This window comes from Salvelinus sp. IW2-2015, unplaced genomic scaffold (genome assembly GCF_002910315.2).
Source record: "Salvelinus sp. IW2-2015 unplaced genomic scaffold, ASM291031v2 Un_scaffold1619, whole genome shotgun sequence".
In the NCBI taxonomy this organism is placed as follows: domain Eukaryota; kingdom Metazoa; phylum Chordata; class Actinopteri; order Salmoniformes; family Salmonidae; genus Salvelinus; species Salvelinus sp. IW2-2015.
The window spans coordinates 106,119-123,675 of record NW_019943038.1 but is presented as its reverse complement, the minus strand read 5'-3'; the positions used below and the strand labels follow the sequence as shown (position 1 = coordinate 123,675).

At 44.8% G+C, this 17,557-nt stretch overlaps 1 protein-coding gene across 1 annotated transcript; it reads left to right on the top strand.

The window, feature by feature from the left end:
- The first annotated feature begins 221 nt into the window (after positions 1-221).
- Positions 222-11,227, top strand: LOC112071458 (N-alpha-acetyltransferase 40). Its single transcript, XM_024138929.2, has 8 exons — positions 222-597; positions 2,644-2,739; positions 5,254-5,306; positions 5,466-5,561; positions 6,598-6,756; positions 9,200-9,283; positions 10,706-10,783; positions 10,940-11,227. Exons 1-8 carry the CDS (start codon positions 592-594, stop codon positions 11,085-11,087), a joined length of 720 nt encoding a protein of 239 aa, XP_023994697.1. The 5' UTR covers positions 222-591; the 3' UTR covers positions 11,088-11,227.
- Positions 11,228-17,557: the final 6,330 nt, after the last annotated feature.

The following is a 17,557-nucleotide window of genomic DNA, read 5'->3' as shown; positions in this document are numbered from 1 at the left end:
GGCCTGGGATTTAAAAAATAAATAAAGTACAATATAAACATAGGACAAAACACACAACACTACATAAAGAGAGACCTAAAGACAACAGCATCATAGCAAGGCAGCAAATCCTAATTAATCAAATGGAAAAGTTCAAAGATAATCAAGTTATAGATTTTGGAGATAATTATAATTGACATGTTTCTTTCTTTACTGACCACCTAAAACCAATCATGTGAACGTCAATGCCTAAAGACGCGGTGTCGTCATTTCCCCAAAGCTTAGAGGAAACGATATTCGCGCTAATGTTGGTCGGAGAAGAGGAGAAAGAGTGAGGGAGGGAGGAAAGGAAGAGGGAGTAGGGCCAAGAGACGTAATTCACCCCCTTCTCTTGGCGCCAATCTGGCGGAAAAAAAATACGTTTTTGTCGTTTAGTGAACTTTAGTGTAATCAATTGTGGGCATATTCTTTTGTAGCCAGTTGCGCTAGGTAGTTTGCTAAACCGCTAGCATTTTACATTATCTTGCCCCTTTTCAAGAAACCACATTAATTTAGCGACTAAGTTAGCTAGCTAGCAACAGCAAGACACAGCGGTCGTTTTAAAACAGCGATATGGGGGTGAGTTTTTGACCGTCTGTCTGTGTTTGTGAGAAGGACATGTGAACGCTTGCATCAAACAAAGACTGTCCGAAATCATGATCCCCGTGAATGCGTGATGTAGAGAGGAAAAGAGGAAAGGGAAGACCACGGAATTGATGGTTGAAGGGGCGGCAGACAGAAAGTCCAAGTGGCTATACAAGCTAGCTAGTTACACAGTGAGCTAGCTAACTTAAAAATAACCCTGCTTTGTGATTGCAGTGGCTAGTTTTAACCACTATCGATTGCACCGGTTTTATTTTGCAATTTTTTCTGGGGGGGGAGCATTGGTGTAACGTTCTCCCGTGTGTCTTATCAAGTGTGATGCCACCGCTAGCCTAGCTTGTTAGCCACTTAAGTTAGCTAGGAATCCATTTTTAGAAAGGCTTCTCATCATAACTACCATAGTTGAGTAGAACCTACACCCTGCTAACTAACCTCTGAAGTTGTCTTACCTGTTCAGAATATATTTGAGAATGACTAGTTAGTTAGCTAGGTTTTTATTTTTTAGAACCCAATGCGTGTGTTTTTAGCTGGGGTGGGAAGCAGTAGCATAACTAGCTAGCTAGTTTGCCAGTAAGGTATTAAGTTAAGTTCCTAAAACGCACCTCCGACGCTAATAACTAGGCACGTGTTCCGAATTGCTTCCTGTAAACGAGTGAAAGTTGTAGCTGTAGATCCGCTCCAACATGCTGACCATACATGTGTTTGTTACTGTTGTAATCATACCAGTCTTACATTGTCTACTTTTATAAACGGGTATGTAAGGTAAAGGCATTGCACCTGTTGGTTAGTCTCTGAGTGCGCGTGTCATTTAAAACCATGCATTCGTCGTTTTTGTCTTTGAAACAATATTGGGGTACACATGTGTACTAGTCCCTCACTTCACTCGTCATGTGCAAACACATATGTTGCCTTCTGCTTGAAGATTGACCAACTGATATGCACCCCCCCCAATTCTTCTCCATCCCTCTCTCCCCCCTCCATCCCTCTCTCAACCCCCTCATCCCTCCTCCCCCCTCCATCCCATTCTCCCTCCATCCTCTTCCCTCAATCCTCTCCCTCTCTCTCCCCTACATCCATCTTTCCCTCCTCCTCGCTCCTCCTCAATCCCTCTAATTCTCCCCTCCATACCTCTCTGTCCTCCTCATCCCTTTCCTTCTCCCCCTCTACTCTCTCTCCCTATCCTCTCTCCTCCCCCTCCTCCTCTCTCTCTCCCCTCCATCCTCTCTCTCTCCCCCTCCATCCCTCTCTCTCTCCCCCTCCATCCCTCTCTCTCTCCCTCCATCCCTCTCTCTCTACCCCCCTCCATCCCCTCTCTCTCCCTCCCTCCATCCCTCTCTCTCTCCCCTCCTCCATCCCTTCTCTCTCCCCCCTCCATCCCTCTCTCTCCTCCCCTCCATCGCCCCTCTCTCCTCCCCTCCATCCTCTCTCTCTCCTCCTCCATCCCTCTCTCTCTCCTCCATCCTCTCTCCATCCCTCTCTTCTCCCCTCCACCCCTTCTTCTCCCTCCATCCCTCCATCCCTCTCTCTCCCTCCCCATCCCTCTCTCCTCCATCCCCTCTCCTCTCTCCTTCCTCCATCCCCTCTCTCTCTCCTCCTCCATCCCCCCTCTCTCTCTCCCCTCCCATCCCCTCTTCTCTCCCTCATCCCCCTCTCTCTCTCCCCCTCCATCCCCCTCTCTCTCTCCCCTCCATCCCCTCTCTCTCTCCCCCTCCATCCCCTCTCTCTCCCCTCCATCCCCCTCTCTCTTCCCCCTCCATCCCCTCTTTCCTCCTCCCCCTCCATCCCCTCTCTCTCTCCCCTCCAACCCGCTCTCTCTCTCCCCGCTCCTATCCCGCTCTCCTTCTCCTCCCTCCATCCGCTCTCTCTCCTCCCTCTATCCTCTCTCTCCTCCCTCTCATCACCGCTCTTTCTCCTCCCTCTTATCCAGCTCTCATCTCCCCTCTCTATCCCGCTCTCTCTCCACCCCCTCCATCCCGCTCTCTCTCCACCCTCTCCATCCCGCTCTCTCTCCACCCTCTCCAGAGGAAGTCAAACAAAGCGAAGGAGAAGAAACAGGCTCGCCTGGCGGAGAGGGCAGCCATGGATGCAGTGTGTGCCAAGGTGGACACAGCCAATAAGGTGAGGGGACAGAGGGTAGGGGACCAATAAGGTGAGGGAACAGAGGGTATCGAACCAATAAGGTGAGGGAACAGAGGGTAAGGGACCAATAAGGTGAGGGGACAGAGGGTATCGAACCAATAAGGTGAGGGGACAGAGGGTAAGGAACCAATAAGGTGAGGGGACAGAGGGTAAGGAACCAATAAGTTGACTGACTTTCAATTTGTCTTTCAATGATTACTTGTTTTTTTGTGTTTTCACCTTTATTTAACCAGGTAGGCCAGTTGAGAACAAGTTCTCATTTACAACTGTGACCTGGCCAAGAGAAAGCAAAGCAGTGCGACACAAACAACAGTTACACATGGGATAAACAAATGTACAGTCAATAACACAATAGGGGGGGAATCTATATACAGCATGTACAAATGAGGTAAGATTATAGGCCATAGTGGTGAAATAATTGCAATTTAGCAATTAAATACTGGAGTGATAGATGTGCAAGTAGAGATACTGGGGTGCAAAGGAGCAAAAAATAAATAAATAACAGTATGGGGATGAGGTAGTTGGATGGGCTATTTACAGGTACAGTGATCTGTGAGCTGCTCTGACAGCTGGTGCTTAAAGCTAGTGAGGGAGATATGAGTCTCCACCTTCAGTGATTTTTGCAATTCGTTCCAGTCATTGGCAGCAGAGAACTGGAAGGAAAGGCGGCCAAAGTAGGAATTGGCTTTGGGGGTGACCAGTGAAATATACCTGCTGGAGCGCGTGCTACGGGTGGGTGCTGCTATGGTGACTAGTGAGCTGAGATAAGGGAGAGCTTTACCTAGCAAAGACTTATAGATGACCTGGAGCCGGTGGGTTTGGTGACGAATATGAAGCGAGGGCCGGCCAACGAGAGCATACAGGTCACAGTGGTGGGTAGTATATGGGGCATTGGTGACAAAACAGATGGCACTGTGATAGACTGCATCCAATTTATTGAGTAGGGTATTGGAGGCTATTTAGTAAATGACATCGCCGAAGTCGAGGATCGGTAGGATGGTCAGTTTTACGAGGGTATGTTTGGCAGCATGAGTGAAGGATGCTTTGTTGCGAAATAGGATGCCGATTCTAGATTTGATTTTGGATTGGAGATGCTTAATGTGAGTCTGGAAGGAGAGTTTACAGTCTAACCAGACACCTAGGTATTTGTACTTGTCCACATATTCAGAACCGTCCAGAGTAGTGATGCTGGACGTGCGGGCAGCGATCGGTTGAAGAGCATGCATTTAGTTTTACTTGCATTTAAGAGCAGTTGGAGGCCACGGAAGGAGAGTTGTATGGTATTGAAGCTCGTTTGGAGGTTAGATAGCACAGTGTCCAAGGAAGGGCCAGAAGTATACAGAATGGTGTCGTCTGCGTAGAGGTGGATCAGAGAATCACCAGCAGCAAGAGCGACATCATTGATGTCTACAGAGAAAAGAGTCGGCCAGAGAATTGAACCCTGTGGCACCCCCATAGAGACAGCCAGAGGTCCAGACAACAGGCCCTCCGATTTGACACATTGAACTCTATCAGAGAAGTAGTTGGTGAACCAGGCGAGGCAGTCATTAGAGAAACCAAGGCTGTTGTGTCTGCCAATAAGAATGTGGTGATTGACAGTCGAAAGCCTTGGCCAGGTCGATGAATACAGCTGCACAGTATTGTCTCTTATCGATGGCGGTTATGATATCGTTTATGCGGTGCACCCATGACCAGCTCGGAAACCAGATTGCATAGCGGAAAAGGTACAGTGGGATTCAAAATGGTCGGTAATCTGTTTAACTTGGCTTTCGAAGACCTTAGAAAGGTAGGATAGATATAGGTCTGTAACAGTTTGGGTCTATAGTGTCTCCTCCTTTGAAGAGGGGGATGACCGCAGCAGCTTTCCAATCTTTGGGGATCTCAGACAATACGAAAGAGAGGTTGAACAGGCTAGTAATAGGGCTTGCAACAATTTCGGCTGATAATTTTAGAGAGGGTCCAGATTGTCTAGCTCGGCTGATTTGTAGGGGTCCAGATTTTGCAGCTCTTTCAGAACATCCGCTATCTGGATTTGGGTAAAGGAGAAATTGGGGAGGCTTGGGCAAGTTGCTGTGGGGGGTGCAGGGCAGTTGACCGGGGTAGGGATAACCAGGTGGAAAGCATGGCCAGCCGTAGGATGATAATCATTTTTCTACCTCCACAACCCTATTGGTCAATACCTCCCCTCTGACCTTCTTCCCTCCTGACCGTCTACCCCCCTCTGACCTTCTTTTAAGCATTTTGAAAGGGATGTTAGGACGGGTGTGAGGAATCAAGGAAAGATATTAATTGAAAAAGAGCTCCAGTTTTTCCTGGTAATGTGACTGTGTCTGACTGTAGCTCGTCAACACGTTTCTCTCTGTTTCTCTCTCCTCTCTCTCTTTCTCTCTCCTCTCTGTTTCTCTCTCCTCTCTGTTTCTCTCTCCTCTCTCTTTCTCTCTCCTCTCTGTTTCTCTCTCCTCTCTGTTCCTCTCTCTGTTTCTCCTCCCACAGCTGGACGACCCTTTGGCTGCTTTCCCAGTCTTCAAAAAGTATGACAGAAACGGGTAAGAGATTGTCCACCTCTATTACTATGGGTGTTGTCTGGCTGATAAGTGGCTAATTACTCTGGCTGATAAGTGGCTAATTACTCTGGCTGATAAGTGGCTAATTACTCTGGCTGATTAACAGAGATTGCTCAGCTAACTGCTCTATTGGTCTTCCAGATTAAATCTCCAGATCGAGTGTAAGAGGGTGTCCACTCTCAACCCCATGTCTGTGGAGTGGGCCTACGAGCTGACCCGGACCAACATGCAAACACTGTAAGGAGGGAGGGGAGCTGGGAGGAGTGATGGAATTGGGGTGATGGTGAAGGGCGTGCTTTTTACTACAGGTCTCGGAGGGACTTAAAATGTTTTTGGGGGAGAATGTCAGTTCTGATTGACTTTAGAATACAACCCCCCCCCCCCCCTCCAGACATGAAGCCAATAACATACTGTCCATGTTATCAGACAGGTGTTCTATTTAGCAGTAAGCGTTATCACCTGAAGTAGCATAGTGGCTAGAAATAAATGGGCTAAGGGTTGCCCGTCTGCATGTACCCCACTGGGGGCTAATCATTAGCTAGATCAACTCTATCAACTAGCTAGCCTAATATTTAGTTAGCAACATATTGAAGACTTGAATTCCCCCCCCCCAAAAAAATAAACCATTCCACTGGCACTCAGCCAGCCAAGGATCCTGCACTGTGAGTATATTGTAGGCCCATCAGTTACACCTGAGCCTGATCCATTTAACCCGGTCTTCCCTATGCATTCAGTGCCATTGGTGAGCGCTATCATGGCATTAAACTAATGGCGCTGCTAAAAACACTGCTTCTAAAATGTCTTGGATTTTGATAAGTATAGTTTAGTAACACTAGAAAGCTCAGTGATCCTCTTTTTCAAAACTGATTTCAAATGAGTTTTTTTCCCCCTGCGATGGCATTGAGTGTTGTACAATGACTGGGAATGTATATTTCTCTCCCAGTGTGGTACTGTAATTTGAAGCCCCCGGAGAGGAATATAATTTTCTCGCATTAAGTGACACAGGTTGAACAATTGAATGGGTAAATTATTCTACTATGGGCTTGTCTGATTTTTGCTGTTGATTACTTGTGTTGTTGGCTCTGGAAATTCAAATAACCAAAGGTATCGGGGTCTCGGTTCTCATTTGGGTCAAAGGTACTGGGGTCTCGGACCAGGCGCTACCCAGCCCGATTTAACTCCTGCTAACAGTCTTCTACCCAATCACAACAAACTACTCACATTCCATCCAATCATGTAGGCCAGTGCTTGACATCTGACCTCTATGCTGCAGGTATGAACAAAGCGAGTGGGGATGGAAGGAGAGAGAAAAGAGGGATGAGATGAAGGACGAGAGGGCGTGGTATCTGCTTGCTCGAGACACAGACTCCTCCCCCGTGGCCTTCTCTCACTTCCGATTCGATGTCGAGTGCGGGGAGGAGGTGCTATACTGGTAAGGGGTTGTCATGGTCTCCTTTTACAGGAAGTGACACTGACTGTTACTATAGCCACAGATAGAACAATGACCCAGATATTTTGCTGGACTTGTATATGTGAAACGTCCGGTCGACGTTTCCATTCACTACCAAATACAGTGCCTTGCAAAGGTATTTACCCCCTTGGCATTTTTCCTATTTTGTTGCATTACAACCTGTAATTTAAATAGATTTGTATAAAAATTAACTTGTTTAAAAAAGTATATATATTTTTTTTTAATGGAAAAGTGGCTCTTATTCACCCCCTTGCTGTGAAGCCCCTAAATAAGATCTGGTGCAACCAATTACCTTCAGAAGTCACCTAATTAATTAAAGTCCACCTGTGTGCAATCTAAGTGTCACATGATCTCAGTGGATATATACACCTGTTCTGAAGGGCCCCAGAGTCTGCAACAACACTAAGCAAGGGGCACCACCAAGCAAGCGGCACCATGAAGACCAAGGAGCTCACCAAACAGGTCAGGGACAAAATTGTGGAGAAGTACAGATAAGGTTTTTGTTCCAAAAAAATATCTGAAACTTTGAACATCCCACAGAGCTCCATTAAATCCATTATTAAAACATGGAAAGAATATGGCACCACAACAAACCTGCCAAGAGAGGGCCGCCCACCAAAACTCACGGACCAGGCAAGGAGGGCATTAATCAGAGAGGCAACAAAGAGACTAAAGATAACCCTGAAGGAGCTGCAAAGCTCCACAGCGGAGATTGGAGTATCTGTCCATAGGACCACTTTAGGCCGTACACTCCAGAGCTGGGCTGTATGGAAGAGTGGCCAGAAAAAAAGCCATTGCTTAAAGAAAAAAATAAGCAAACGTTTGGTGTTTGCCAAAAGGCATATGGGAGACTCCCCAAAAATATGGGAGAAGGTGCTCTGGTCAGATGAGACTACAATTGAGCTTTTTGTACATCAAGGAAATCGCTATGTCTGGCACAAACCCAACACCTCATCACCCCGAGAACACTATCCCCACAGTGAAGCATGGTGGTGGCAGCATCATGCTGTGGGGATGTTTTTCATTGGCAGGGACTGGAAACTGGTCAGAATTGATGGAATGACAGATGGTGCTAAATACAGGGAAATTCTTGAGGGGAACCTGTTTGTTTTCCAGGGACATGAGACTGGGACGGAGGTTCACCTTCCAGCAGGACAATGACCCTAAGCATACTGCTAAAGCAACACTTCAGTGGTTTATGGGGAGACATTTAAATGTCTTGGAATGGCCTGGTCAAAGCCCAGACCTGAATCCAATTGAGAATCTGTGGTATGACTTAAAGATTGCTGTACACCAGCAGGAACCCATCCAACTTGAAGGAGCTGGAGCAGTTTTGCCTTGAAGAATGGGCAAAAATCCCACTGGCTAATTGTGCCAAGTTTTTAGAGACATACCTCAAGAGACTTGTAGCTGTATTTGCTGCAAAAGGTGGCTCTACAAAGTATTGACTTTGGGGGGTGAATAGTTATGTACCCTCAAGTTTTGTCTTATTTCTTGTTTGTTTCACAAATATTTTCCATTTTCAAAGTGGTAGGCATGTTTTGTAAATCAAATGATACAAACCCCACAAAAATCTATTTTAATTCCAGGTTGTAAGGCAACAAAATAGTAAAAATGCAAAGGGGGGTTGAATACTTTAGCAAAGCATTGTGTGGTGATGAGAGGAAGCCCAGTGGCTGGCAGTGGGAGAAGATGGTGTGAGATGCATTCTGCACATTTTCTCATCGATAAAACATCTGCTCTCAATGCAGTTTTCGGTTTCCAAAACTGTAATCTGTTATGAACAGTGGATGAAGTTTTGTAGACTTTATCCTTTGCCAAAGTTTATTTAAAAAAAAAAAAAAATTATTCTTTGACTGCAAGAGTGAATTGAGTTAATGCACACTTCAGAGTAGGTCAGTGGAAATATGCAAATATATGCTAGAATGTGCCAATAGAATCTCACTAGCTTGTGCTTGGCTCTGCCCACCACCTTGCTTGTTCTGCCCACTAGGATTAATTTGCTCTCATTGGAGACAACTGGCTCTGGTCTATCTTGGGTTAGTTATTAGCATCTTTGCTATAGCTAGTAGTATTGAAATTGATTATTGTATAGTAGTTTACATTTTATATATATAGTTTCCTTGTCTGAGGCTCCTGCCCTATGGTGATCTCCTGTTTCTGCAGTGTGTGTGTGTGAGGCAGCTTGTTCAAGTAAACCCCCTGAGCAGGACACTAGTCTGTCGAAAGGGCTGCGTTCATTACATCTTGTAAATGCGAGCACACGTCCGGGGGAAAATCCCCGTCCAACTGGTCCAACTTGTTGGTAACGTCCCCTTTTTTTAGAGTCTTTGATACGACGTAACCTGGGTTGAACCTCGACCAGTGTTATTGTGGTTATTGATGTGTGTTGTTGTTTTTGTAGTTATGAGGTCCAGCTGGAGAGTAGGGTGAGAAGGAAAGGACTGGGCAAGTTCCTCATCCAGATACTACAGCTCATCGCCAACAGGTACGTGTTTATATAGTACATAACAAAACTATAAACGCGACGTGCAACAATTTTCAAAGATTTTACTGAGTTCATGGAAGGAAATCAGTCAATGGAAATAAATTCATTAGGACGGAAGGGGGGGGGGGGGGTGGGTTAGCCTAGTGGGTAGAGTGTTGAACTTGTAACCAGAAGGTTGAAAGATCGAATCCCCGAGCTGACTTGGTAAAACATCTGTTCTGCCCCTGAACAAGGCAGTAAACTCACCGTTCGTTCCTAGGCCGTCATTGAAAATAAGAATTAGTTGTTAACTGACTTGCCAAGTTAAATAAATCTATGGATTTCACATGTTGTGTTTACATTTTTGCTCCGTGTATATACACTATCATTTGGCCTGCCTTGTGACATCACCAGGTGGTAACTAAGTTAACAGACCAATAGGAAAGAGTTCCAAACTATTTATATGCAGATATGGACAGATTTGCTTTAAGTTTCAAACTAAGCTCAACAAAAATATAAACGCAACATGTAAACTGTAGGTCCCATGTTTCATGAGCTGGGAAGAAGAAGAAAAAAGGACAAATGTTCCAGACGTACAAACAGCTGATTTCTCTCAGATTTTTGGCACAAATATGTTTACATCCATGTTGGTGAGCATTTCACCTTTGCCAAGATATACCTGACTGGTGTGGCATATCAAGAAGCTGATTAAAACAGCATCATCATTACACAGGTGCACCTTCTGCTGGGACAAAGGCCACTAAAATGTGCAGTTTTGTCACACAACACAATGACACAGATGTCTCAAGTTGAGGGAGTGTGCAAATGGCATGCTGACTGCAGGAACGTCCACCAGAGCTGTTGCCAGAGGATTAAATGCTCATTCCTCCACCATAAGCCACATCCAACGTTTTTTAGATAATTTGGCAGTAGGTCCAACCGGCCTCACAACCGCAGACCACATGTAAACACGCCAGCCCAGGACCTCCACATCCGGCTTCTTCACCTGTGGGATCGGCGGAGGGGGTGTGCTGAGGAGTATTTCTGTCTGTAATGAGGCCTTTCTGTGGTGGAGAAACTCATTCTTATTGGGTGGGCCTGGCTCCCAAGTGGGTGGGCCTGGCTCCCAAGTGGGTGGGCCTGGCTCCCCAGTGGGTGGGCCTGGCTCCCCAGTGGGTGGGCCTGGCTCCCCAGTGGGTGGGCCTGGCTCCCCAGTGGGTGGGCCTATGCCCTCCATTGCTGCACCCGTGCCCAGTCATGTGAAATCCATAGATTAGGGCCTAATCATTTTAAAGAAATAAATTACTTAAATAAATTCAACTAAACTCAGTAAAAACGTAGACATTTTTCCATGTTGCATTTATTTTTGTTCAGTGTAGTTCCTCATCCATATACTGTAACCCATCACCAACTCTCTCTGCCTCTCTCTCTCTCTGCCTCTAGCACACAGATGAAGAAGGTGATGTTAACAGTATTCAAACACAACCACGGGGCGTACCAGTTCTTCAGAGAAGCTTTACAGTGGGTTTCTATAGCAACATCAACAGCTGCTTCTCAGCATGTACAAACATGATTTTGTTCTTTTCGAGATCACTGTTGGTACTGTACTCAATCCACTCTTCCCTTCATCTTTCTCCTTCCTGTGCTTCTTTCTACCACCCCTTTATCCCTCCCCAGGTTCGATATCGACGACACCTCCCCCAGTATGTCTGGTTGTTGTGGCGACGACTGCACCTATGAGATCCTGTCGCGGCGGACCAAACATGCCGAGGCCCAGGGGCACAGCCACGGTGGAGGAGGGCACTGTGGAGGCTGCTGCCACTGAGGGAGCCTGTTCCTGTTTCACCACTTCCTGCCCACTTCCTGGTCCCACGCTCTAGAAGCTGCCCCTCATCCCCTTCTCTGCTCATGAGTCATTACTGTACCCAAACGCCCCAAAACCCCTGGCCCACTCTATATTCCCCCTTCTTTCTCTCTCATCCATATCCCCCCTCTCTCCATACTATTTTAGTCTTTGATAAGTTAGGAATCTGCTTGTGCTCTTTCTAGCCAGCCACCAACAGCTTTCTGAACTGTCCCAAGGCTCCGTCCCAATAATCCTAATGTGCATACTATTATGGATGAAGCGATGTGTTAGCCATGCGTTCTGAGTGGTAAATTAGGATGGATTGTTGGGACAGAGCCCCACGTGTATTTATCTTAGTTTGATCAGGTGTTCTGTAGATGGTCTCTCTCTCTCTTCCCCAGAGCCTCTGATCCGTTTCAGTTGATCTTCTACAGTATTTTTTAAAATGCTGTCTGATGGCAGGAACACCCGCTGTTCCTACATTTTTGTAGAGAAGTGTGTGAGAGATACATATATATATATACACACACACACACACAGTAACAGTCAAAGTTAGGACGCCTACTCATTTGAGGGTGTTTCTTAAATGTTTTTTTAAATGTTCTACGTTGTATAATAATAGTGAAGACATCTCCTACTATGAAGTAACACATATGGATTAATGTAGTAACCTGATTCACACAGTCTCCTCTGGACAGTTGATGTTGAGATGTGTCTGTTACTCGAACTCTGAAACATTTATTTTGGCTGCAATCTGAAGTGCAGTTAACTCTAATGAACTTATCCTCTGCAGCAGAGGTAACTATGGATCTTCCATTCCTGTGGTGGTCCTCATGAGAGCCAGTTTCATAGTGCTTGATGGTTTTTGCGACTGCATTTGAAGAAACTTTCAATGTTCCATATTGACTGACCTTCACGTCTTAAAGTAATGATGGACTGTCGTTTCTCTTTGCTTATTTGAGCTGTTCTTTCCAAAATATGGACTTGGTCTTTTACCAAATAGGGTTATCTTCTGTTTACCACCCCTATCTTGTCACAACACAACTGATTGGCTCAAACACATTAAGAAGGAAAGAAATTCCACAAATTAACTTTTAACAAGACACACCTGTTAATTGAAATGTATTCCAGGTGACTTCATGATCTGGTTGAGAGAATGCCAAGAGTGTGCAAAGCTGTCATCAAGGCAAAGGGTGGCTACTTTTTAGAATCTCAAATATAAAATATTTTATTTTGGTTACCATGTGTTATTTCCTAGTTTTGATTTCTTCACTATTCTACAATGTAGAATTTTTTTTTTTTTTATATAAATAATGAAACCTTGAACTGACTAGGTGTGTCAACTTTTGACTGGTACTATATATATATATACACACAAACACACACAGTACCATATATATAATATAGTGCACTACCTTTGAACAGGGCCGTAGGGTAGTAGTTGTTGCCGTCTCTGTTAATTTACAGAAACCTTCAGGGTATAGTGGCTGGCAGATCTGGGTTGCCAGATTGGGTTGTTTCCCTTAGAGATACTAGAAACCCACCTCTGTGCTGTGTGTCTGTGGGTACATCCCAAATGGCATGCTAATGCCCATAGGTCTCTGGTTAAAAGTAGTGCACTAAGGAATAGGGTTATATTTGGGATGTCTCCCCAGTGACCGGGAAGAAACTCAACTCTGGCATCTCACCCAGGCTCGAAGTTTACTGCTTTATTAAAACAACAAAGAAACAAAAAACGTTGACCTTTTTTTCTTGTTCATTGTATAAAGATAAACTGTCAGGTAAGTAAAATCACTCGTTTTGTTTTCTACTTTCCAACCAGATAATATTCTACAGACCATGTCTGTCTCAGGTTCAAATCCCAACTGACACTAACAACCATCTCTTCCTCGTGTTTCTTAGCAACTATGTTACGGTCAAATAGTTTGGGGAAAGAAGACACCCCCTAACCACAGATCTAGTATCAGATTTCCCAACCTCAAATTTTACACATAGTCCTGGACTAAAAAATGAATGCTTTTAAATCCAGGACTAGGCTTAATCTCGGTCTTGGAAACTGGCCCGGGGGGGGGGGTTAGGGGCAAATTGTTTAGCACCAACTCTGTTGGGATGCGGGGGTGGGATGGTTAAAGCTTCCCCCCCTAATGGTTAGGGTTGTGGGAATCTGATCCAAGATCTGTATCTGGGAGACTGCTACCTGGATTGGTGGCTTTGGTCAGGTGTTGCGGAAACGCTTTTGTTTAAATTAAAAATCATTTAGTTTAGGGAATAAACGTTTCTTCATATTTAAAATAAATCTGACCTTTTACTATGACCTGTTTGAATATCTCCCCTCATGATCAACTCTTTTATTTTTACTCTTTTTTTTTTATCCATCATTGTCTCTGTCTGTATATAATCGGTTACAGATACATTGGATTGGTTTCTATTTGCTTTTTACAGGTAAAACATTTGTTTAGGTTTTAAAAATGACATTTAAACTCAATGTTGGACAATGAGTGTACCTGTCCTGTGACTGATTTTCATTATTAACTGACGACGATGAAAGGAAAACAACGAAACGGTCATTTCAGCCTTGTCAGTGTTTTATTTGTATGTTACAAATAAAGGAAACTTGTTTGACTCCTGTTCCAGTTGTCCTGGTTTATTATATATTTACTTTTATGTAGTTACCGGTGTGTAAATCCCAAACGCCACCCTATTCCTTAAATCGTGAACTACTTTAGACCAGATCAATGTGGGACCTGGTCTAAAGTAGTGTAGTATTTTCTGTTTTTTATCAGTCAGTGAGACCCGTTTATTTTATTTTTTTCACAGATGAGCCCTGAATTACACAAAATACACACAAAATATAAACTGCAAGCAGAAATATAAACAGTCATTCAAAAAAATCAGGTCCTCAATCAGCTTTCTGAATTGACGTAGAGGCACCCCGAACATCAAATTTAAGATTGTTCCACAAATAAGGTGCGAAAACTAAAAGCTAATTTACCTAACTCACGAGAGACCAAAGGACTTTCCAAAGTTTTCCATCCCTGAGACCATGGTGGAGACTCGTGTCTGTAGTGATGATGTTAGGTACAGTGGGAGTTTTTGTAAAACGTCTTTATACAGTGCGTTCGGGAAAGTATTCAGACTCCTAGACTTTTTTCCACATTTTGTTACGTTACAGCCTACAATTTCCTTGCCCCATCACGCTCTAGCAACTCCTTGTGGAGGGCCGGGTGCCTGTGAGCTGATTTCGGTTGCAAGTTGGAAGGTGTTTCCTCCGACACATTGGTGCAGCTGGCTTCCAGGTTAAGCGAGCGTCGAGAAGCAGGGTCGTGTTTCGGAGGACGCATATGGCTCTCGATCTTCGCCTCTCCTGAGTCCGTAGGAGAGTTGCAGCGATGGGACAAGACTGTAACTATAACCAAAAAAAAGATCATCCTTGAGATGTTTCTACAACTTGATTGGAGTCCACCTGTGGTAAATTTAATTGATTGGACATGATTTGGAAAGATATAAGGTATCAAATCCAACAGTTGTCAGAGCAAAAACCAAGCCATGAGGTTGAAGGAATTGTTCGTAGAGCTCCGATACAGGATTGTGTTGAGGCACAGATCTGGGGAAGGGTACCAAAATGATTTCTGCAGCATTGAACGTACCCCAAAACATGGCCTCCATCATTCTTAAATGGAAGAATTTTGAAACCACCAAGACTCTTCCTAGAGTTGGCCGCCCGGCCAAACTGGGCAATCGGGGGAAAAGGGTCTTGGTCAGAGAGGTGACCAAGAACCTGATGGTCACTCTCAAAGCTCCAGAGTTCCTCTGTGGAGATGGGAGAACCTTCCAGAAGGACAACCATCTCTGCAGCACTCCACCAATTAGGCCTTTATGGTAGAGTGGCCAGACGGAAGCCACTCCTCAGTAAAAGGCACATGACAGCCCGCTTGGAGTTTCCCAAAAGGCACCTAAATGACTCTCGGACCATGAGAAACAAGATTCTCCGGTCTGAAGAAACCAAGATTGAACTCTTTGGTCTGAATGCCAAGCGTCACGTCTGGAGGAAACCTGGCACCATCCCCACGGTGAAGCATGGTGGTGGAGGCATCATGCTTGTGGGGATGTTTTTCACCGGCAGGGACTGGGAGACTATTCAGGATCAAGGTAAAGATGAGCAGAACAAAGTACAGAGAGAGAGATCCTTGATGAAAACCTGCTCCAGAGCGCTCAGGACCTCAGAGTAGAGCGACGGTTCATCTTCCAACAGGACAATGACACTAAGCACACAGCCAAGACAACGCAGGAGTGGCTTCGGGACAAGTCTCTGAATGTCAGGCCTCCCGAGTGGCACAGTGGTAGCGGTGCCGCTAGAGAGTATGGGTTCGAGTCCAGGCTCTGTCGCAGCCGGCCGTGACCGGGAGACCCATGGGGTGGCGCACAATTGGCCCAGCGTCGTCCGGATTAGGGGAGGGTTTGGCCGGCAGGTATGTCCTTTTCCCATCGTGCTCTAGCGATTCCTGTGGCATGCCGGGTGCAGTGCATGCTGGTCGCCAGGTGTACGGTGTTTCCTCCAACACATTGGTGCGGCTGGCTGCCGGGTTAAGTGGGCATTGTATCAAGAAGCAGTGTGGCTTGGTTAGGTTGTGTTTTGGAAGAGGATGCTCTTGACTGCGTCCATATGGGAGTTGCAGCGATGAGACAAGACTGTAACTACCAATTGGATACCACGAAAAAGGGGTAAAAAAATGTATTACAAATAAAAATGAAAAGTCTCTGAAAGTCTTTTGAGTGGTCCAGCCAGAGCCCAGACTTGAACCCGATCAAACATCTCTGGAGAGACCTGAAAATAGCTGTGAAGCGACTCTCCCCATCCAACCTGACAGAGCTTGAGATGATCTGCAGAGAAGAATGGGAGAAACTCCCCAAATACAGGTGTGCCAAGCTTGTAGCGTCATCACTTTTTAGCATCATACACAAGAAGAATCAAGACTGTAATCACTGACAAAGGTGCTTCAACAAAGTACTGAGTAAAGGGTCTGAATACTTATGTAAATGTGGTATTTCAGTTTTTTATTTTTAATACATTTACAAAAATGTCTTGACCTGTTTTTGCTTTGTCATTATGGGGTATTGTGATGTCATTATAGGGTATTGTGATGTCATTATGGGGTATTGTGTGTGTAGATTGAGGGGAAAACAATTTAATCCATTTTAGAATAAGGCTGTAATGTAACAAAATGTGGAAAAAGTCAAGGGGTCTGAATACTTTCCGAATGCACTATAAAACTAAACTGCAGCTTCCTAGTCTGCTTTGGCTAGGACACACACACACACACACACACGCACGCACGCGCGCGCAAAGACTTTATTTCAACAAGAAACTCCAGGCCATCATTAGCTATGTTTCCATGTAATTGGCGACAGATTTTCATGTGAATATGCTAATTTCTGCATGAAAGCATTTCCCCACCAAAGATGTGTTTCGTTTCAAATTTACTTCTGCGGATAAAAGGCTGTGTGTGCTGACATAGTGCATAGAAAAATACCTTTTGCGAGATGCTCATACCATGGATCATTTAGCTATTTGATATAGAATTTTAGGACCGCTGTAGGTATCATCAAATATTGAATTTGGCCTTTACTACCATCGCCCATAGAAACACATTGAATAACACATTCATACGTGGCATGAAAGTACCAGACAGTCAAAAAATAAAGAATAAGGTTTTGAAGTGTCTGTCCTTTGTGAATAACTCACCACAGGTTAATGAGAAGGGTGTGCTTCAAAGGAAGCACATAACTGCACAATGTTGGGTTGTATTGGAGAGAGTCTCAGTCTTAAATCATTTTCCACATAGTCTGTGCCTGTATTTAGTTTTCATGCTAGTGAGGGCTGAGAATCCACTCTCACGTAGGTATGTGGTTGCAAAGGGCATGTGTCTTATCAGCACGATTTGCCAAGGCAGGATACTTTAAGCGCAGCCCAATCCAGAAATCTGGCAGTGGCTTCTGATTAAATTCAATTTTCACAGAACCGCTTGTTGCAATTTGGATGAGGCTCTCTTGTTCAGATATCGGTAAGTGGACTGGAGGCAGGGCACGAAAGGGATAACAAATCCAGTTGTTTGTGTCATCCGTTTTGGGGAAAGTACCTGAGTAATTGCGCGACCAACTCACTCAAGTGCTTCGCTATATCACATTTGACATTGTCCGTAAGCTTGAGTTCATTTGCATACAAACAATTATACAATGATGGAAAGACCTTTGTGTTGTCCTTGTTAATGCAGACAGAGAAGAGCTCCAACTTCTTAATCACAGCCTGGATTTTGTACCGCACATTGAATATAGTTGTAGAGAGTCCCTGTAATCCTAGATTCAGATAATTCAGGCGAGAAAAAACATCACCCAGATAGGCCAATCGTGTGAGAATTTCGTCATCATGCAAGCGGTCAGACAAGTGAAAA